Below are 22277 nucleotides of genomic sequence, written 5' to 3'. Positions count from 1 at the left end.
AGCGCAGAGAGCATCATGAAGACCAAGGAACACACCAGGCAGGTCCGTAATACTGTTGTGGAGAAGTTTAAAGCCGGATTTGGATACAAAAAGATTTCCCAAGCTTCAAACATCCCAATGAGCACTGTGCAAGCGATCATCTTGAAATGGAAGGAGTATCAGACCACTGCAAATCTACCAAGACCTGGCCGTCCCTCTAAACTTTCAGCTCAGACAAGGAGAAGACTGATCAGAGATGCAGCCAAGAGGCCCATGATCACTCTGGATGAACTGCAGAGAACTACAGCTGAGGTGGGAGAGTCTGTCCATAGGACAACAATCAGTCTTACACTGCACAAATCTGGCCTTTATGGAAGAGTGGCAAGAAGAAAGCCATTTCTCAAAGATATCCATAAAAAGTCTCGTCTAAAGTTTGCCACAAGCCACCTGGGAGACACCCCAAACATGTGGAAGAAGGTGCTCTGGTCAGATGAAACCAAAATTGAACTTTTTGGCCACAATGCAAAACGATATGTTTGGCGTAAAAGCAACACAGCTCATCACCCTCAGCACACCATCCCCACTGTCAAACATGGTGGTGGCAGCATCATGGTTTGGGCCTGCTTTTCTTCAGCAGGGACAGGGAAGATGGTTAAAATTGAGGGGAAGATGGATGCAGCCAAGTACAGGACCATTCTGGATGAAAACCTGTTGGAGTCTGCAAAAGACCTGAAACTGGGACGGAGATTTATCTTCCAACAAGACAATGATCCCAAACATACAGCAAAATCTACAAAGGAATGGTTCACAAATAAACGTATCCAGGTGTTTGAATGGCCAAGGCAAAGTCCAGACCTGAATCCAATCGAGAATCTGTGGAAAGAGCTGAAAACTGCTGTTCACAAACGCTCTCCATCCAACCTCACTGAGCTCGAGCTGTTTTGCAAGGAAGAATGGGCAAGAATTTCAGTCTCTCAATGTGCAAAACTGATAGAGACATACCCCAAGCGACTTGCAGCTGTAATCGCAGCAAAAGGTGGCTCTACAAAGTATTAACGCAAGGGGGCCGAATAATTTTGCACTCCCCACTTTTCATTTTTTTATTAGTTAAAAAAGTTTCAAAAATCCAATAGATTTCGTTCCACTTCACAATTGTGTCCCACTTGTTGGTGATTCTTCACATAAAATAAAAAATGTATATCTTTATGTTTGAAGCCTGAAATGTGGCAAAAGGTTGAAAAGTTCAAGGGGGCCGAATACTTTCGCAAGGCACTGTATGTATTCTAAGTGGTAGCTTACAATATCTGTGGTTTTGTGTAATATCTGTCGAAAATCAACATCTAAAGAACTTGAGAAGAATAATTAAATGGTTCATATGAAAATAATCGGTTTGCCTAATTGAATAACTCCCGGGCTAACTCCCCATTCCGCCACTTCGCATAGGGTCTTTTTCCTCTCTCCTGCCATTCCACGGTTCGTCCCTTCTGACATCCGTGCAATCTGAACCACACCACCTCTTACAGTCTTGTGTCCCCTACCACCACATTGAGAACTGCTTTAGTAATTGTGGTACAGGGGGAGGAGCGCCACCTACCGGCTCAGATCACCACTTCTAGCGGCACAACAACCTGCAGAAATGTGATGTGGAAATGATCGCTGCTCTAACTCACATCTTGTCTCTAAGGTCAGCGAGAACAGCACCAGCCATCTCATTAGGAAAGTTACTCAACACAGATTTACTTCTGACAGTTTCTCAGATATATTTATTGAAGCAGTGAATAAGAATTTCATAGTTTAAAGACTTTAAATTACGGGTATTTACTGAGTGCTGATTATTAATTACATATTTAATTAAATGAAAATGAGAATGAAAAAAAAACTAGTTAGTGTGTTGTGGTCTGTGAATAGTTTGGAAATTGAATGGTCCACACCAGGGGCGTAGCATGTAAACAAATTACAAGTTTTGGAATGCATGAATAACATAATATTGACGGATAGATGCGCGTGTGCATTTTACAGATAACCATTCAGATCACCTCTAAGTGCCCTGCAGAATTTTTAAGTGAACGACGTTTACAGAGCTAAAATACATCCAAAGTATGTATTTGACGCTTTTATTACCTGACCATTCTTGCAATTAAAGGTACGATGAATTGCTTAGCACTGTAATGCGACTATAACAGTTCAGTGTTAAGTCTTCTGGGAAGTCATGAATTTCCAAATTCGGTGTCTTTATATAGAATATATAAAAGAATACTAATTACGTGGGTTTCATACAAGTTTAACAGCATCATGAAAGATCAAATAAGATCTTCAAACTTAATATTGTAACGCAACGGGGGTTGCTACAATATTTTAATACCTTCGCAGTTTTTATTCTCATGGCGCATCACTCGATTTTACCCTAGGGGCGATGCATTTACTCCAGCTTCTAAAACCCATACGTGCGTGCACGTTCTTCTGGTATCTTATGCTCAAGTCCGCGTAATATTTAAAGGCAAGGTAAAAGCTCCGTGAAGTTAGCACCCCTAAGGACAGCACAAACGATTAAACCCACCTCATTCGTAAGTGCTACGTTTGTGCTGAAATTAGCGAAATTAGCGTTTGTGCTGCTTTCGTTTCCGAGGTATAGCGCCTTGTTTTTTTGGCGTCGTGAAGTCACTCAGTCCCCCTACAATGTCATAGGAAAACCAAACCGTTTTTTCCAGTGAACGCGTGACTCTGCAGTGACCCCGTCTGCCGAGTTCAAGCGATCTGTTACAGTTTAGCTTGTACCCTTAACATTTTAAAGGCAATCGATATCCATAAACATATGAGCCTCCTTACATGTGAATAATACTAAGACATGACGCATGCTAACAAGTTAGCCATCTATGCAATAAACCTGTGGTTGTAATGTATGTAAAATCACCCCGATTGTAAGATCTATGGTTTTTATTTTCTAAGGCACGTTTTCCTTTTACTTTCCCTACCGTGACACGCTGTTGCCAAACGCGTAACTGTGGGATACCATCGCAACAAGACCTGCGGAGCATGTCATGATAGGGACCCCATGTATATCGCATGCTTATCACGTCTGGCACCTTGCTTCCATGCCACCCTCTCACCACTGTCGCAACAAAGGTCTCCTATCAGGACATGATATACCCAGATAGGACGTGTCGCAATATATGGACTTTGTGTGCAACATGGGGTCAGCATATCCTGTCAGGGTATGTCATATCGCGATATACGGGCTTCATGTCGCGACATGGTGCGGGGGCATTTTTACCGGGGTATGTCATATCGCGATATACGGGCTTCATGTCGCGACATGGGCGTGGCCGGTTTTGTCATATCGCGATATATGGACTCCATGTCGCGACATGGGTCGAGAGCCGTTTTGCCGGGGTATGTCATATCGCGATATACGGGCTTCATGTCGCGACATGGGCGTGACCGGTTTTGTCATATCGCGATATATGGACTCCATGTCGCGACATGGGTCGAGAGCCGTTTTGCCGGGGTATGTCATATCGCGATATACGGGCTTCATGTCGCGACATGGGCGTGACCGGTTTTGCCATATCGCAATATATGGACTCCATGTCGCGACATGAAGCCCGGCGTTTTTTGCCGGGGTATGTCATATCGCGATATACGGGCTTCATGTCACGACATGGGCGCGGGGCGTTTTTTCCGGGTATGTCATATCGCGATATATAAGACTTGTCGCAATGGGTATCGCGATGTGATCGTGATGCGCTCACTCCAATCGTGACATGCTATCGGAGTCGTGAACGCGCTGTGGATGCCATGACATTCTTTGTCTGCTATTCAGTTTTGACCTCAGTGCGATTTCTCTTAGATTGATTAGTAATTGGAAACGAATGGATGTGTTACTGTATATCCAGTGTTCTCATACAGCACACACGGTTAACCGGGGCTGCAGTATTTGGACCAAGAAGAACATCTATCACATAGTAGTTCAGGTGGGTAGCTATCACATATGTATCTACATGTTCTCAGAACTTCCGCTGTGCACTTTACCCAATCAGAGTATCGATTCTCACTCTTCACCCAATCGTGGCCCGAGCTGTTCGGGGGTTTAGCCAATCACAGGTCTGAGAGCTGTTCAAGCTAGCAGCGCCAGGTGCATCTGCTTGTTTACTGTCAATGAGAATCTATTTTTTAAATGCTTTACCTTTAACTACATCGGCTTATTTTTTAATGTCTTTTTTTATTCACAATGTCCGTTACTCTTCGAAATAAATACATTTTTATTTGCAATATAACTGTCTCCGTTGCTTTCTGTAATGAATACATGGTATTTGAACAATTTTAATCGTATATTTAAGGTAGGGGAAACACCTCCTGCTTTGTACTTAAAAAATGAATAGAAATGTAAAGTCTATGATCATTATATTATTATGCTCGTGCTTTCAATTTTGTTTTTTATGTTAAATTACATCGATCTTTAAACTAATACCTAAAAACGTGAATATGGGCTCTCGTGTTGTATCAGCGGTAATTTGGAAACTGATGTCTCTTCATCAATGAAAGGAGTACACAAGCAATACATTTTCGAGAACATGGTTAAGAATTAAAAGAAAACACCTAACCCAATGAACTAACATAGTAACTCCTCCCTAAATGTAAGTGTTTATTCGTGTAAAGGCTGCAAAATCTGGGGTCAACTGCTCAAAAGACCACAACTGAAAGGGGGGCCAACTTCACGGAGTTCAAGATAAACCCTGCATGGTATTTTAAATACAATATTTCGGACGTATTTTGAATCTTGTGTTTTGCAATAAAATATTAACTTCCGAATAAATCGTAAACCTACTGAACAATCTAAAAGCATGCATACGAAATACTTAGAACTGTTACAAGCAACAAGTGAAAATGAGCTTTTCTTTAGCTAAAGACAAATTCCTCACATGAGAGATCTTTGCAAACTAGCTGTCATTTGAACGGGAATTTGTCGACTCTCTAGACAGTGACAAGATTATTGCCATATTCAATTCTGGTCTAGAAGGCCAAAAACACACAACACAGGTACAGTAGGTACCGATTGTTTTTGTGTGTGTGTCCGCCGTGGCACAGTAGCGTTCGGCAGCCTAGGTAATTGTCATGTAACCTGTGTGTGTGAAAGTATATATAAGTTTCCGGTAATTCTGCTGTTTGGTTATACCGCTCGAGGATTGCATTGTAAATTAGAGGGGTGCCCTTATGCTGACAGGACGGTCAGTGAGAGCCCGGGCCTCCTACTTTTGCACAGGACCACCCAAAAATCAATTCCTGGCTACGCCCCTGGTCCATACACTCGAAAAGGATGACTTTAGAGATCTCTTACGAACCCGACCCAAATGCTACTTAGTTTCCAAAATAAACCAACAATGTGGCAAAGCTGCAGTCATATTCTATACCATAGAGACTTATTTTTTACTGAAAGGTAATTCATTTCAATGTACTGGCCTCAAACGTAAAACAATGCTTTATAATATAAGTTTATTTAGGAAAACATATTTGAAGCTACGAAATATCCGCTTAGGTACTGACAACCATTGCCTTTCGCCGGTAGAGATATACTCTACAAAGATGGCCGCACGCCTCGACCATTTTCGCCCGTGCACGAAATTACACGAAGCTCGGCAGGTTTTCCGGCAGAGCTGCTTTGTAAACAAGGTCAGAGAGAGGAATTCTGCAGAAAGATACACACAGCGCTTGACATCGGTTGAAGGCATCTCACCAGGCTTTTTGAAACACCTGTGGACTGCAAAGTACAGGTCCAAACAGCAGTTGCTGAAGTAAGTTAAACACGGCAATTTGTCGTGCGTAAACTTTCTCCATTTTCCTTAATATAGGTATGTTCTGTGTTTTGCATGCAATATTGATACAGTAATTACAAGTCATTATGATGACATTTAAAATGCAGTAATTCATTTTCAGCCTTGCCCAACAAGATCAGTCGGTGACTGTAAAATATTTTGTCACCTCATATAACCACTTCACCATAGCGAGAGCAGAGCTGCCGCACATATGATAACGATTAATTTTGATTGACTTACGGATTAGAAGTCCGTTCCCGCGGTAGCATATTGTAATGATTTCAAAACGAAGTCCAAAACTGGGTTTGAATGAGTTGAGTTTATATAGTCGTGTTAGATTCAAGGTGCGTCACAAAAAAGGTATTTATATTTTCCTGTTTTTACAGGAGACAAGCATGCTTGCTTTTGTCAGTCTAGACATTTTGGTGAGGGGTGCTATGTCGCCAAATAATACGATGTGAATTAGGAAACAGGCTGATGTATCGCTTTGCTGATTTTCTTTTGGACGCGTGCCTTCGTGCTGATATTGCTGGAAAAACGCATTCTTTCAGGTTTGTATTAACCTGGGTCTTGTCATTTTAGAAATCTGCATTATTAAAAGGAATGCGTGAACACGGTTTATCTTTGACCTAAATATAATTGTTTTATTACCCCCGGCACAATGAATATTTTTCTAATCCTGAGTACTGTAAATGTATTATGTTGAAATTAACAACAGTCCTGCGCTTTATGATTTTACAGTTAAAACTGTGACACTACCGCCTTTCCCGAAACATACCCACACAATTGAGCGGGTGGAGTAGGTGAAGCTTTTTTTTTGCTAAAGAGAAATCGAATCATAATTCTCCATTGCACTTAATTTCGTTTCGCATGCGGGAGATTGAGTTCAGCGCACTGTTTAATAAACAGCAGTATTGGAAGAGTGAGGGGTTATTGATTATTCTAGAGGAAGAGGTCATATTTGAACTTGACATTATAAGCTAACGCAGACTGTGCCAAAGTGTGATTGCGGACAAACGTTGAAAGACTGGCAGTTAAAGGTTGTTATTATTTTGAAATGTAACGATTTTTGATGTTCTGTTTCAAAATAGTGCAAATAATTTAACCCATTATTTGATGAAAGAGACTCTCTCCCAAGAGCAGGGGTGTTCTCACTGTTTGGACTTTTCTGACTCGAATAGTCAGTTATTTTCTCAGCTGAACGTGTTTGATCTGCAAAGTCCTTTACTTATTCGTTACTTTTAAAGACACCATTGCTGCAAAGTACAATATTAGAAAAAAACATTTGGGAACCTTGAAAGAAATATTAAAAATCCTGCAGTTAATTAACAATTTGGACTAATTAAGATAGTGATATCCCACTTGGGTTAGGACTCTGATGACAATACAGCAATGTTCAGAGAATTGGTATTTAACACCTTTGCATCTCAGTGCATCACACGTTTGTGTTTGTGTGATTAGCCAACATGGCAGTAGTGTAGGGTGTGTTGGTGGGCAGTGGTTAGCATTGCTGACTGCAGTGCTGGGGCCCTGGGTTGCTGTCTGCATGGTGTTTTGTATGTTCTCCCCATGTTTGCTTGGGTTTTCTCTAAGTGCTCAGGTTTCTTCCCACAGTCCAAAGACATACAGCAGAGTGGCACAGTGAGAGCTGGGCCTGTAACCCAGAGGTCAAGGAACTATCTTCTCCAAAGACATACTGGTTGGTTAATTGGCTTCTGGGAAATTTGGCCCTGGAGTGAGTCTGTGAATGTTTGTGCCTGCACTGTATGTGCCCTGTGATGGGCTGAAGTTTATCCTGCCTTCCGCCCGTTACTTGCTGGGATATGATCCAGGTCTCCCATGAACTTGAATTGGATGAAGTGGTTAGAAAATGGTGGAGGAGTGGTTGGGATTGTGGACTTCAGAGTGGAAAGTCGTGGCTTCCTGTCCCTGGTGGGACACTGCTGTACTCTTGTCTGAGGCACTTTGCTCAAGTTGTTCCGGTAAAGTCCCTGCTGTACAAGAGGCTGTCCAGGTGGACACTGTAAGTGAGAATGTGTTCTCAAGTGACTTAAATAACAAACACAGTGTTTTTCTACATACCACCTTTACCAGCACATCAATAATAGTTGCTTTAAAAACCCGATTTGGGGGTTGTGCCTATTTGAAATGGGGAATATTGAGCATTGCTTGCAAATCCTTTCTTGGGCTGGAGTTGGTTTCCTGAACAGGTGGAGTTTTTAAATTGGTGGTGGAAATTCTGGAAATTTTCATCTGTTGAACTAATAGGATATCTGAAGTATGCCGAGTGATTTGTTCAATTAAAAGAACTCCAGTCCTCTAAGGATATTCAGATATGTCTTCCAAGTGATCTGTAAATTACTTAACAAATGAGCCATTCGGGTGATCACAACCAAATAGTTCCAGGTTTTTAGAAATTTTTGATTTAATGGAAACCTATAATATCTGCTAGCTTTTCATTCTTCTGAGCTTAGGTTGTCTGGTATGGATGGTTAAATGTGGAAAAAAAAAATTACCTTTGTATGTGAACAGTAGAAACCTGGTAATTTATAGCAGTCGGCTTTTATTAAATGGTTCTGGCTAAGATTGTGAATTGATTCTGGAAGGCGACTCAACACTTTGATTAAAACTGAGCTCTGATCAACAGGATTGTAGAGAGAACTGAAAATGTAATAAATATTCATTTTTCACTGTAAATCTTATTTGCTTTGTGGAAAATCTGGGAATCTATTGTTTTCACAGTTAAAAAACCCCAACTTGAATTGCCATGAAATTAGCCAGAAGCAGTGAATTGACAAGCGTATAGTTGGAAAATTGCTGGCTGTTACTTGCTAGGAATTACTGAAGGCAAGTATTGTTAAGAGTAGCTACCCAGGATTAACCTTACGACGTTTCCTTTGTTGAACTGAACGTGTTTCGGTTCTGAAAAGATCTTATCCTGCAGAGCTTTACTTTAAGGCTAATTAAATGGTTTTGTTACTTGGTGCATGTTAAGTGGCTTAAGTGTTAGTCCAGGCCAAGGGAGATTTCTCTAACATTGTACATACAGTTTGCACTCATAATGAAAATAGTTGTGACTTGTTGAGAATTTGTGTGCTTCCTACCCAGGATGATAATTTTAATCTCCTAGTCTCATGCTTTCCAGTTGAATACCTTAAGAGGTATTTCCCTGACAGTAGATTTTGTAGAGGTGGTCTTTCCACACAGCACCATTTGCAATCCCCAGGGGGTCTCTCCTGCTTAGACAAATAGGAGAGCTATCTATGAGCTTCACAAACTGCTGCAATTCCAGCCTTGCAGGAATCCTCTATATTGGGTTGGTGGTGATTAGCCTGTGTTCCAAACTAGTCCAAACTTGTCCCTCATAGTTACAATTGTGTCCATTTTCCTTATGTTGGAGATGTTTTCAAGTAGGAGTACCCATAAGGAATATATGGAGTAAAGGAATTTAAATATAAGGGAAGAATTGAGGATGCTCATGGTATTGCAGTGCATTGCATCTGTGGCCTTGTAACAACCTCACCTTTCGCAAATAAGGGATATGTGTGGTTGTCACAAGGTCACAGATGCAACTTTTCTACATTATCTATACACTTGGTGTCCGAGCCCACAAAAGTCCACAACAGCCCACAGTAAAAGACTGCATCAGGAATGAAACAAATCACATCTTGTGCACCAATCCAAATTATTCTGATCACTCAAATCTCAGCAATGAGTACATCCATTTGACTCATCTGGTTGTGGTGGTTACTAATGACTAATTGATCCAAGGGTCTCATCTGGCTATTTATTGAAAGCTGCCATATTTCAAGATTTGACATCTGTCGGCCGTACTGAATGTACCAGAACGCCATGAGTGTCATGACACTGGCGTGGGCTGCCCACTCATCAGAATGACAGAAAGGATCCCACCTCCACTTGATGGAAGTTGCTCACGCTGATGGTGGAGTCCAAGATTTGCAGCTTTTGTCCACACCACCTGTAAGGAAGTTGCTTCCTTGCACAAGTCCGAGGTCGTGACCTTTGTTAATCACGCTGCTATTTGACCTGTGCAGTGTGTGGTTTCAGAATACTTAGGGTAAACAGAGGAACCTAACTACTAAATTCAGCACATGTTAAATATGGACATCTTTTCCCTTAATTTCTTTTCTGGATGCAGTATGTTTGAGTTATTTGCATGACAGCAACAATTAAGGGGAAAACAAAGGAAATTTTCCATAAGGGCTTGTATGTAACAGGCCAAAGGTGCTTATCCAGACTTTGGTGTCTTGTTAGTTGTCCAGCCTTGAGACATAATCAGAATGTCAAGGTGATCACCCATATTTTTATTTGTTTTGCTTTGGAAAATGAGAGTTAAAAGATGTTGACAAAGAATTCGTATTTACTTTTTTGCTTCCATAAGCAAGCAGTGATGCATTGAATGGTTTGATCACTGAACGGCCAGAGTCAGTCCAAGTTTCAAGGTCAGGACTCCTACGATATGAAGTCAGACCAAAGGGAAAAAGTATTTTTAGCCTTGGTGACCAGAGGGCAGAGGGAAACGCAACTAAAGGCATGAGGTTTTGAAATTTAAACTGAATGGGTAGCTTTGATACCAACACGTAGAGTGTAAGGATATAAAAGGAGATAGTGCATGAGTATAGAAAATGAATTTTTGTATGGAATAACTACCAATACCCATTGTGTATGCTGTTAAATTGTCATCTTTCAGAGTGAAGGGTCACTCTTAGCATGTAGAGGAATGGCAGTGAGTTCTGGTGGACTTGGGGGTGTATCCTTATCATCCAATTACCCCCTCATTCATCTTTCCATGATGTGCGGGAGAGATTCTGCCTGTCCCAGGAGCTCTGTGCTGGGTGTGCTGAGTCAACTCAGTGGTGTGGAACATTAGGATGACACTGTTAAAAAAAATTATGGCCTGCTGCTGTGTCAGATCCCTCGGTGCCCGTGTGTTTTCAAGAGAGTCAATTTCTCTCTAGCTTGGCTGTGCAGAAGCAAGCTGTTTGCTTTCTGGCCAAGGGGACTGAGCTGTATCAGAACATAAGAACCTGTCAGTGTTGCCAGGGCTGGTTGAATATCTGCCACTGTGACTCAGACATCTGCATGAAACAAGACTGAGTTTTTCAGGAGTCATGCCATGCTACTATCACACAAAAATCATTATGAAATGAACAGTTTCCAAGCACATCAAAGGGGCTTGGCTGTAACTTAAAACCCAGATTTCTAAGTGGATAGATGAAGCATCCACTTATTATATTGCTATTGCTATTACCTGTTACCTAAAATCACCCCTAAATACTGTAGAATGATGGAATAATCACATAATAAAAATAGGAAATTTGAAAAATAACCCAGATTTGGGATTTATAAGAAGATTTTGGGGAGCCCTGGGTGTCTTTACAGACTGTTCATGTCCTCAATCCATGAAATTGCTGTAGACAAACAAGGACTTCAGCTGTGTGTCTGTCATGAAGGTTCCTTTGAAAATGTATGTCCATATCTTCATCTAGTGTGTTCTTTTCACTGTGAAATACATCACATTTGATATGAAGTCATTAAAAAATCATGTTTTCTATCCACTATTTGTACTGGTATGCACAGCCACTATGCTGTCAGTGTGATCATGACAGTATCAAAACAGAGGGCAGAGATAACAAGATCAAAACACTTTCCCATGAACATAAACGGTTAGCTAGGGACCACAGTTTTTGGCAGAGGTTTGATACAAACTCAGGGTAAGCTATCTCAAACAGTCTTGTTTAGGTCATTGCATATTTAAGCCAGTGTTGGGGGGGGCGATTTTGTTAAAGAACAACAACATTAAAAGTCTAAATAAAATGTACAAATAGATGGTATAAAGTGTGATCTAAATGGGGAATAGCTAAGGTTACGGATATTACACGCAATTATTAGTCTTTTCGTCGATACCATAATTATGCAAGCATGGATTTGTAATAAGAATTGTACGGAAATGGATCAGTTTTCTCAAAGTGCTTCTACAGAACACTTTGGTTTAGAATGTAATCAAAATCTAAACACTGCATCAAGTTTTCCAGTGTCAGAATAACCCATGATACAGTACATGCAGCGGGGAGTTTGCTGCATGCCTGTGGAGAAGGCTCTAGGTGCCTGTTCAGCACTCGACGCCAGTGCCCTGAATTCTGTAAGGTTTGTAAAGAGAGGTTTTGCTGAGTGGTGTGTTTTCTCCTCTCTATCTCCAGGAAGCTCACGAGCCCGCAAAGATGATGAAAGAGTGCCTGCAGTTCTTCATCGAGCCCGCCAAGAACCTCAAGACCCGCTTCAAGGTATGCGATGCTGGAGTTTTGCATTGAAGTTTTCACTTCATGGCATTTCTTAAAACATCCCATTCCTAATTGCACCCACTTCCGCGCTGCTGTGTGTAAATATCTCAACTTCTGAGCCCTCCCCCCCACCCCCCAAACTTTCTCACATGCCTGTCCTCCACCCCATCTTCATCCTTGTGGTGGCATCCTTGGTCATTCTTCATGAAAGTGAGAGGGGAGCCTGGTCCAACTTGTCCCAGCCAGGCAACCTATACCAAATGAACATCCGATACATGGCCGAGTGGTCTAAGGCACTGGATTTAGGCTCCAGTCTCTTCGGGGATGTGGGTCCGAATCCCACTGCTGACAAATATTTTTAGTGGCTTCAGTGCATGATTCCCCTTTGGGGTGGTGCGGTGGCTCTGTGGCTAAGGATCTGCGCCTGGGGCTGGAAGGTTACCAGTTCGTATCCCGCGGCCGGCAGAGGAATCCTACTCTGTTGGGCCCCTGAGCAAGGCCCTTAACCCCGACTGCTCCAAGGGCTCCGTACCGCTCTTCATTCAGTGAAATACATGCAATACAGCACATGGGAAAACTCAGTAGGCATAGAAAGCTACAGATTCATTTCTAATATTTGGATTGGGGGAGAAAATAAATGCAGAAAGTGGTTTTACTGATGTTTTTCAATCAGCAATGATTAACATCACAGTAGTTTACTTTCAGTGGGTGGCATGGTACCCCCAGTGCTGGTGCCTTGGGTTCAAGTCTAGGGGTGCTATCTGCATGCAGTTAGTATGTTCTCATGGTTTCAGATTTTTGGGTTCTTCTGAAAAAATTAGCTTCTGGGAAATTTGGTCCTGGTATGTGTATGTGTGCGTGCTTATGTCTGTGTGAACCCTGCAGTGAACTAACATCCAGTTTTTTGTGGTGTATCCTGCCTTTCCCTCTTTGCTTTCCAGGATGGGAACCGGCTTTGCCACAACCCTGAATTGGATAAAGCTGTTTGTTATTTTAGAATGTTTGTCCTATTCATCATGGGTCTTTTAAGTGTCTGTATTTAGTATGTGACAATGTACCAAGATTTTATTGCATAAATGAGCTGTTGTTACATTGCATGTATTTGCACAAAAGGAACTGCTCATAGTTGTGAACAAGAGGAGCAAGGATCTTAGACAGCCTCGCTCCAGGACACAAGCAGAGGTACGTACAGTATCTGGCTTGAGCAGTTGATGATGTTAATTAGGCACTCAATGAAGTGAAGCACAAACTCACTTAAGTTGATTGAAGAAGCATAGTAGCAAACCTTTTTGCACCATGGTCTACTGTCTGGGTGAGCCCATTTTGTGGATACAGGTAAGAAAATATTTCTGTTTATGGTATACACAGTACAAGTGTCTACTGTACATTACATGATTCAGCTCATCGCTTGTACAGGATTGGTGAAGTTAAAAGTGCAGCTGGGTGTGGAATGTATAAAAAAAACATCCATACAAGAATCTGGGGGTTCTTTATTTCTAGGGGTGTGGGATTATGTTGTTCAGATTTGTTTTATTTCTTACACAGTATTTTGAAAAATGTAGAATTAGTAAAAATGTGTTTGCTAAGAGAGAAGTCAATTTTGGATGGAGAAATCCAGGCCAGTGGTCCTTCAGGAGTAAATGAGGTGCTAAGTTAGGTTCTCCTGGACTGTAGGAGCCAAGAGAGACCCGATATCCAAAGGCACCGTCTTTTCCAGACTCTTCTTCTGGTTTGGGCACTGAGGTGTAGAACTCCTTTTCTTCTCCCCCACTTTTTCTCAGGACTCTCGAAAGAAAGCAAGGCTTGAGAAGAAGGAGCCGCTGGTGGAATGCCAGCTCTTCGTCATGGAGCTGGCCAGGGAGCTGAACCGAGTGTGCCAGGTAAACCCAGGGCAGCGCCAGCCGTTTTGCCACGCACGCACGCACGCACGCACGCACGCACGCACGCACACACACAGTACTCAGCCACTGCAGCCAGGCTCTTTCGCACCCTGATTCCCATGCAAGGGTGCAGTGAGGCAGAGCTCCTGTCCACAGGCCAGCACTCTTTCAAGACCTCTTTAAGCTGGAGATGAATTCAAGTTTGCTTTCAGCTTTGCCCTGATTTCTTGCTGCACTTGTCAGGAATCAATAGCAGTGGCCTGCGCACATTTTTCTAATGTACACTTGGCCATGCCAGCAATTCCACAGCAGTTCAGCTTGGGAGTGTTTTCACTTGATTTTTGTTGATCCCGCAGAAAACAGTAAGGAGAAATATAACAGTGAAAACACCAATAGCAGCTTCTCTCAGAAACAGTGCAGTTTCGTACAGGGCCACACAAGGGAATTTGTTTATTGTCACTATTGCGCTAGTACAAAACCTTCCTGTGGCCTAAGCTAAAGTGTGTTCAATTATTGGCTACCTCACATAATTAGGAGCTGAGGTGGAACAAAGAAAAAACATATGATGTTGTTCTTCAAGTCCAGAAATGTGCATTCTTCCTTACCTTTAGGTTATTCATAGGTACATTGATTTATATGTAATCTAGGGCTAGAGTAGTTTTCTTCAATTCCAGTCCTCTGGAGTCACAGTAGTCTGTTAGCTTTTATTCTATCTTAGATCTTAATTAGATTATGTAACTACTTATTTATGTAATTGAACCAGTCTGTTTTCTCAGTTCAGCTTGGTGGGCTACTTCAGGAGAGCAGGTGCTGAGACAGGAAAGGGGCCAGAGAAAAGCCTGCTTTACGTACTGTTGGTCCTTGTCTTTGTGCATCCACTATGCAGGGCTCAGACGTGCTGAAGCACATCTGGATGAGCGAGGACATCTGGACCCCCACAGAGTGCCAGAAATTCATCCTGGACTGGGCTGCCGTACTGGAGAACAAGGTACTGTGGGACAATCGGACTGGGTAAAGGCTGATTAGGTGGGATATTGTATATTCTGTGATGTCATTGCTTTGGCCGATGTCTTTGTCCAGAGAGACTTAAATTTAATATTACAAGCTACATAACTCGAGATGGGAATAACTGTAAAGTTCCATAACAGTCCAATTGACAGAATAAACAAGCAGTGAATTGTAGTCTCTCAGTATTTTCAGGATGTGGGCTCCCCTGGTCTGTGCTTTTCAGACAGAAGTGTGGCATACACTCCTTCTGGAAGAACAGTACAAACTATGTTAGGGGCTGTGATATATTGCTACCTAAATCGTGAATGGGGTATCAGTAAAAAGTAGCAAGTCCAGTGTCTTGTTGAATCAGACAGTGATTTCAGATGGGTAAGAGGGGCCAACTGCATCTTACAGGAAGCATCTTGCATGAGAATATGTATTTAATTTGGAATGAAATGAGAGTTCTTCCTGTGTTTAACAAAATAACAGTGATCTTGACGGGTTCAACGAGTAAAGGTGCTCTCTGTCAGCAGCCATGCAGGCAGAATTCTATGGACCAGACATCTTGTGTTTAAGCCTGGGTCATGTCGCTGGTCAGCTGTGGCCAGAATTCCCCTATTAGAGTGCTGCTAGGGATTAAGCAGCCAGCCTTTCAGCTTTCTAGGTAAAATACAGACTTCTGTCCCATGTCACGTGCTTGCAGCCTTGCACTGATGTCAGAGAGAGACGTGCTGCTCCTCCAATCAGTGTTGCCTGTCCTTCCAGGCACTGACCAGTCTGTAGTATATGGAAAGAGTTGGCAGGTGGGCATATCTATAGAGTTTGACCCCATGCCCACTCATGTCATTCTCTCTGGGGGGTACGGGAGAGCTAAACTGGATTGGTAGATTTATAAAGAAATGGAGAAAAGTCAAGATGTTAAAAGTTACTAAGGAAAGAGATGATTACAGTCTGGTTTCTGAAACTCCTCCAGCAGGTACTTGGTGACAGTGTAGAGAAGCTGAGAGGGGAGTCAGTGCTGATTTGTCTCTGTGCCTGTGGAGTTGCAGCAGAGGCCAATGCAGACAGATGGCTGGCCGGAGGAGGGCGACCCCCAACGTCAGATGTGGGAGCAGCAGGAGTGCAAGATGGAGGCGGCCAAGAGAGTCATCCTAGACTGGATGAGAGAGCTGAAGGCAAAGCCTGAGGTAGATCCCATGTTTCCGGCAACTTTTTCTTATCTTCAGCATCCCTATAAACCTCACTATCTGTGATTTTTTTTTTCCTCCCACAAATCACTGTTCTAGGAAAATAATTAAGCAAACAAAGTCTGTTAGTTTCTCTTAATAAAAATAAAATTTGCCTGATCTGAAGATGAAAAATGTAATCCTTTCAGAATGATAGTTGAAAATGTCTGTTTAGCCTTCCGTCCAAGCTGGAGGTTAAGAGGATTCTGGCAGCTGAGGGAAGCAGCTGTAGATTCAAGAAAATTCACAAGAGTGTATTTTAAGAAATTTGTCTCATATATGAGAACAAAACTCAACTTCAAACCACCAACCTACCCGTTCATCCACAATAATATACAGAAAGTTAATCCAATTATACTTTACATCTCCCCAGCGCCAGCTGTTCTGTCTTCATGACCAGAATCTTATGTTATTATAGCCGAGGAGGTTAGTGCTAAAGGGCACCACTATTCGATCCTGCATACTTCCCAGTCAACTACTAGATAAAATTAAGTTGTCAGCAGTACCCTGGGAATGTCAGGATGTGAGTGTCTGCTACCAAATATTTATGGCAAATGTAGTGTGTCTATTTTTGATTTCTTCTGAAATTTGTATTTTGACATGGATTGAAATAAAAAACATCTCTGTTTGTATCTGAAGCAGGGTGAACATGTCATTTACTAACAGTTGCTGAGGTTTGCTTTCAGCAGCCGTATGTGAATCTGATTAAACCTTCTTATCCCTGGCTGTTCTGTCTATGAAATGCATTGTGAAAGCCTTTGATTAAGGGTGATTGCCTGACCCACTTTCTCTGTTCTCTCTCCCTGTTGTGCAGTTTGTGTGGGAGTCTGGTATTGGAAGGGGGTGACTCACTCTCTTTCTCTTGGCACTTCACTGTTTAAAGTGACTGTCTTTATTTCTCTCAGTGGTGACAACGTGAGATGTGATCAGGGCTGAGATTTTCTCTTATACATTGTGCCTGGAGACTTTGAGATTTTGACTGCTCTGGTTTTTCTTTGCAGTACAGCGTGGGATGTGATTATAGCTAGCTCTCTCTCTGTTATCCTGCAGTGTGGTGTGTTTGTGATAGTCTGTGTAAATCTAACAGTCCTTGTGTGTCTCCCTGTCACTCTGTACCTCAGTGTGTCTGGATTGAGCCAGCTGTCTCCCTGTCTCTCCCTGCAGCGGAGCATGTGGCCAGGTGAGCCAGTGCTCCTGATTTTGGAAGACCTGGAGACTCAATGGAAACGTGGTCGCTTGCCCAGCCTGTTGTCAGCTATGGAGCTCCTGCTGTGGGCTGTGATGGGAGAGGGCATGGACAAGGTGGGATATATCCCTGGTGACTGTACCCCAAACTCATTGACAGTGAATCTGGGATTTGCGTGCAAGGGTCACTGAAATAAAGTTAAGATAGTTTCTTAAAAATGTTAAAAGAAGAGCTTCAGGTCAAGGGATTTGACTTCAAGCTCTGTTAAAGCTGATCCACCATGTTAAGAGTGTTGATTTCTCACCCTACTAGTTTCCAGGTAGAAAGCTCCTGAGGACCTCCTGGATGGTCTTTGAGGATCCATGGGGTTCTCTGTACCCCTGATCTAAATCAAAGATGTTAATCAGTAACCAGTGGTTCTTGAGTCAGTTGTAGGCAGCTCTGACCCCTCCTGTCCTTAGCAGAACTATGAGCCACTCAGGACTATCACTGCTTCCAGCATCTTCCCCTACCCCTGGTCAAGTCCAAGTCATTTTTTGCACTAAAAGCTTCCTGTCATCCTCCTGACATATAAATCTGCTTGTATCATGTTTAATTAGTAGTATACGTCTTCTGATGTAATACTTAAAGACAAATGATAAGATCCACAATCTACATATAACAGGTGGGTAGCTGTGTCAGCATGCGCAGGTTGCAAAGGAACAAGTAATAGGTTTATTCCATGCTGAAAAGAGAAGAAAGAAAACACAAAACCTTGTGGAGCCTTCTTTGGATGTGAGGGTCCTACTACATATAACAGTTCTAGAGTGTAACTCATACATATTCTGCTTATTTTGTAATGTATAAAAGAAGCATAAATCACACTCTGCATTGTATTGTAGGGATCAATTCCCCAGCTGTGGCTTTCTAAGAAGCAGAGATCACAAAAAATTGGTAAGTGACTAAACATCTGTGCACTGCTGATTGGTTACAAATGAGTGGAGATCGCTCTAGTAATTGCTGATAGATCAGGGATGAATGGATGTCAAAACCAAGTCTTTGATGACCAGGGAATAGGCTTTAGCAATATGTTCCAGACATCTACCATTATAATGTAAAGCAGTATAAGACCAGAAGTGTGTCTTACTGTATGTGAACAGTAGGCCATTTGAGATTCTCATGCCTGCTGTATGACACAGAGTTAATAGACCTAAGACGCAACACTTGTTACAGAATGATGCAGATAAGAGTAGCAGTATGGTGCTACTGCCTTGACTTTTTGCAGTTTTCTTGGGGTCTAATATTTATACTTAAATGGTTGATGCAGTATTTATATCCCTGACAAGGAAGATTTTTTGTGATAGTAGACCTTATTTGACAGGGCTTGGTATTAAAATGCTTTTTAATTTGATCTCTGCAGAAGTGACTGACGCTAGATCATGTGTTCCTTCCATTCCTTTGCACTATTTCAACAGAGCTGCTAACAGCACTGCAGTAAATGGCACCTTTGCTGCTATACTGACCCTGTGAATGTCAGGAGAATTTCTGGAAAGGGGGTTCATGGCAAAATTCTGAAATGGGGATGGACTGTTACAGAGATTTAAAAAAAAATGTCCCAAAACCAGTTATACTACAGGTGCAATATTTCTGAAAAAGAGGTTTCAATAACCTTAACATTATTTTCCCCTGTGTCTGTATTAGTCTTCATGACAGTCATAAACACTGGCTTGTAATCTCCCTAATGACTGTCAAGACAGATCTGTTTAATCTCTGTTCTTTAAAATCTGAGCCCATTCATAGCTGTAAACTGACAATCCAGATCATTATCAAATTCATTTCTTACTGCTTATTTATCAAACTGCTTGTGCAATATAATTTGAGATATTCTAGTGCAAAGGTTCAGCAGTGTACTTCATCCTGCAGTAATTCACTCTTTTCATGGTCAGAATTGTTTGTAAAGTTTAAGGGTGATGCAGTAGAATTCCAGCAGTCTTATTTTGTCTTATGTGCTGGCACAGATAAATGTCTGAGAAAAGACAAAAATGGAACATGAAAATTAGGAAAGGAATCAAAAGGAACTTATTTAAAATGAAGTAACTGTATGCATCTTGTCTCTTATAGATGCTGCAAGATACATTCCTCACTCAGGTATGTGGTTAACCAGTCAAAACCGACCATCCAAATTTCAGGAGGTGGTGTTGCCTAGCGCCAGACAATACCATGTTTACTAAACAAGTATTTAATTCAGACTTTGTCTTCTCTTGCAGTGTGGAACTGGATCTGTGATGCTTCAGGTACAGTACATATTTAATATCTAAATGAGTTTATTCTAAATACCCTAGGCAAGTTTATTTTAATTACCTAATACTGATGTGTCTTTAAAATTTTCAAAAGGCATAACATGGTTTACATAGATTTTCACTTAATAATTAAAGCTTAGGCTTCGTCATGTCAGTTTATTGTTGTCCAAATGTCTCTGAGCACATCAGTTGCTTAATACTGTTTTTATGTTTTATACTTTGTGTTATGTTCTCCCCCCTCTTTGTATGGGTTTCCTGTGGGTTCTCTGGTTTCCTCCCACAGTCCAAAGACAAACTCGTAGTTTAATTGGCTTCTGGGAAAACTGTCCCTGTGTGCATGTCTCTCTTTATGTCTGCGTGTCTACCCTGCAATGGACTGGCGCCCATCCAGTGTGTATCTTGCCTTGTGCCCCTTGCTTGCTGGGATAGGCTCCAGCTACCCCTCAACAATGAACTGACTAAAGAGGTTGGAAAATGGACAGATGGAAGTCTTTAGTGTGCATCACTGTTGGTTTGGTACTGACATGAGCTCCCTTGATCCACCCCAGTTGAGGTGACTCTGGATCCTGATACCGCAAACCCAGACCTTGTCCTGTCGCAGGATGACAAGAGGATGAGGTGTGGCTTTGAGCGGAAGGACCTGCCCAACTACCACCAGCGCTTCGATGGCTGGTGGTGTGCCGTGGGGATGGAGGGCTTCACCTCCGGGAGGCACTACTGGGAGGTAGAGGTGGGAGAGAGCGACTGGAGGCTGGGGGTGGCCAAGGAGTCGGCCCTGAGGAAGGGCTTCAAGTCCCTCAACACTGACACGGGCTACCTCACTCTCCGCCTGGAGAGGGGCAGCGAGCTAAAAGCCCTCACGGTGCCCTTCACCCCTCTCCCTCCAAGCCTTATCCCCCGCAAGGTGGGCATGTATCTCGACTACAAGGAGGGTCAGCTTTCCTTCTACAATGTGGAGACCAGGTCTCACATCTACACCTACAGTGAGCCGTTCACAGAGAAACTCTACCCTCTCTTTGGCACTGTGGAGGTGGTAAAGGACCTGGTGATCAGGTCTGCGGGCATAAAAGAACACTGCTTCTGCCCTGGCCAGTGTCTGTGGGGCTGAGCTGTAACACCTGTTACAGATAAGAATTGAAAAAGAAAACGCATCTGTTGAGAGTAGACTGATAATCGACCACTGCAAAACCAGTATGCTTTCAGCTAACTGCCTGTACTGTTGCTGCTACTGAATGATTCTTCATTCCCGCAAGCTAGAATGTGCTATTAGCTTGTGCTGTGTATTATCTTATAATGAAATAAAATATTGTCATGTTGTTGCTGACTTGTACAATCCGGAACTTGCAATAATGATGCACATTATGTGATTAATAAATATAAGAAATTAAAGATGTGTCCCTTTTTTCCTGTTATTTTTTAAGATTAGTTCTCCAACCAGAATTTAACAGGAAAGTAAGTACCCTTATATCGTAAAATTTAATGATTTTTTTAAGGTGTTCGAAACCTAATTTAAAGAATATTATATTCAAGGTTTGTTAGCTGTAAATGTTTTAGATCTGTTTGGAACTTATTATAGTTAAACAACAAAGATCAAGTACAGTTGTGAGAAAATGTTTGTGAACCCTTAGGAATTGGATTTCTGCATGAATGGCTCCTAAAATGTGATCTGATCTTCGTCTAAGTCATAACAATAAAGACATTCTTATTTAACAAACATCACACACAACATTTTACATTGCCATATCTTGAACAAATGGTTTAAACAATCAAGGTCATTGAAGAAAAGGTATGTGAACCCTTATATTTAAAGGTATGTGGAACCTCCTTTATTGGCAATAACCTCAACCAAATGCTTTCTGTAGCTGCTGATCAGACCTGCGCAGTGGTTAGGAGGTATTTTGGCCCATTCCTCTATACAAAACTTTCAGTTCGTGTACTGTATATTTTTGGGATGTCTTGCTTGAATGGCCTGCTTCAGATCACGCCACAGCATTTCAATGGGATTGAGGTCAGGACTCTTGATTAAGACTCCATTCTAAATACGGAATTTCTTCTGTTTCAGCCACTCTGTGGTTGATTTCCTCCTGTGTTTGAATCATTGACATGTTGCCTGACCCAACTTCTTTTGAGTTTTAGATCACAGACAGACACTGTGACATTCTGCTGTAGAATTTCATGCTTCACAGTTGGGATGAGGTTTTGGTGTTTATATGCTGTGTTTTTTCCCGAAACATAACACTGTGTACATATACCAAAAAGTTAAACTTTTGTCTTATCTGTCCACAGAATATTGTTCCAGTACTGCTGTGGAACATCCAGGTGGTCTTTAGGAAACTTGAGATGGGCAGCAATGTTTTTTTTGGAGAGCAGTAGTTTCCTCCATGCAAACCTCCCATGAACACCACACTTGTTCAGTGCTTTTCTTATGGTAGACTCACGAACACAGATGTTATCAAGTGCAAGAGATGCCTGAAGATCTTTAGCCATCACCCTAGGGTTCTTTGACACTTGTTTGAGGATTGTACGGCATGCCCTTGCACTGAGCTTTGTAGGACGCCCACTCCTAGGGAGAGTGGCAACGGTGCTGAATTTCTTCCATTTGTAAACTGTCTGCCTGACTGTGGA

At 42.0% G+C, this 22277-nt stretch overlaps 2 protein-coding genes across 4 annotated transcripts in view; one reads left to right on the top strand and one right to left on the bottom strand.

The window, feature by feature from the left end:
• LOC107078489 (uncharacterized) overlaps positions 1 to 6363 on the bottom strand; it is a 29240-nt gene extending 22877 nt beyond the window's left edge. Inside the window, exon 1 of the mRNA XM_015356079.2 lies at positions 6030 to 6363. The gene's annotated coding sequence lies outside the window, so the exon portion shown is untranslated. The remainder of the gene's footprint in view (positions 1 to 6029) is intronic.
• LOC102693763 (butyrophilin subfamily 1 member A1) lies at positions 5590 to 21045 on the top strand. Of its 3 annotated transcripts, none has more exons than XM_015356080.2 (11): positions 5590 to 5768; positions 12011 to 12094; positions 13205 to 13273; positions 13873 to 13971; positions 14858 to 14959; positions 16005 to 16148; positions 17352 to 17489; positions 18255 to 18306; positions 19474 to 19500; positions 19620 to 19646; positions 20201 to 21045. In XM_015356080.2, exons 2-11 carry the CDS (start codon positions 12032 to 12034, stop codon positions 20758 to 20760), a joined length of 1281 nt encoding a protein of 426 aa, XP_015211566.1. In that variant the 5' UTR covers positions 5590 to 5768; positions 12011 to 12031; the 3' UTR covers positions 20761 to 21045. The 3 variants fall into 3 exon arrangements, with proteins under 3 accessions (XP_015211566.1, XP_015211570.1, XP_015211568.1); XM_015356082.2 differs by having other exon boundaries at positions 5592 to 5768; positions 16011 to 16148; XM_015356084.2 differs by lacking the exon at positions 13205 to 13273 and having other exon boundaries at positions 5591 to 5768.
• Positions 21046 to 22277: the final 1232 nt, after the last annotated feature.

The sequence above is a fragment of the Lepisosteus oculatus genome, chromosome 9, assembly GCF_040954835.1.
Source record: "Lepisosteus oculatus isolate fLepOcu1 chromosome 9, fLepOcu1.hap2, whole genome shotgun sequence".
In the NCBI taxonomy this organism is placed as follows: Eukaryota; Metazoa; Chordata; class Actinopteri; order Semionotiformes; family Lepisosteidae; genus Lepisosteus; species Lepisosteus oculatus.
This window is presented reverse-complemented; position numbering and strand designations above follow the sequence as displayed.

Coding starts and splice junctions, on each gene's coding strand:
- LOC102693763 (XM_015356080.2), top strand. CDS start 12,032: ATGATGAAAGAGTGCCTGCAGTTCTTCATCGAGCCCGCCAAGAACCTC. Junction 12,095..13,204: donor ACCTCAAGACCCGCTTCAAG/GTATGCGATGCT, acceptor TTTGCACAAAAG/GAACTGCTCATAGTTGTGAA. Junction 17,490..18,254: donor TGGGAGAGGGCATGGACAAG/GTGGGATATATC, acceptor ATTGTATTGTAG/GGATCAATTCCCCAGCTGTG.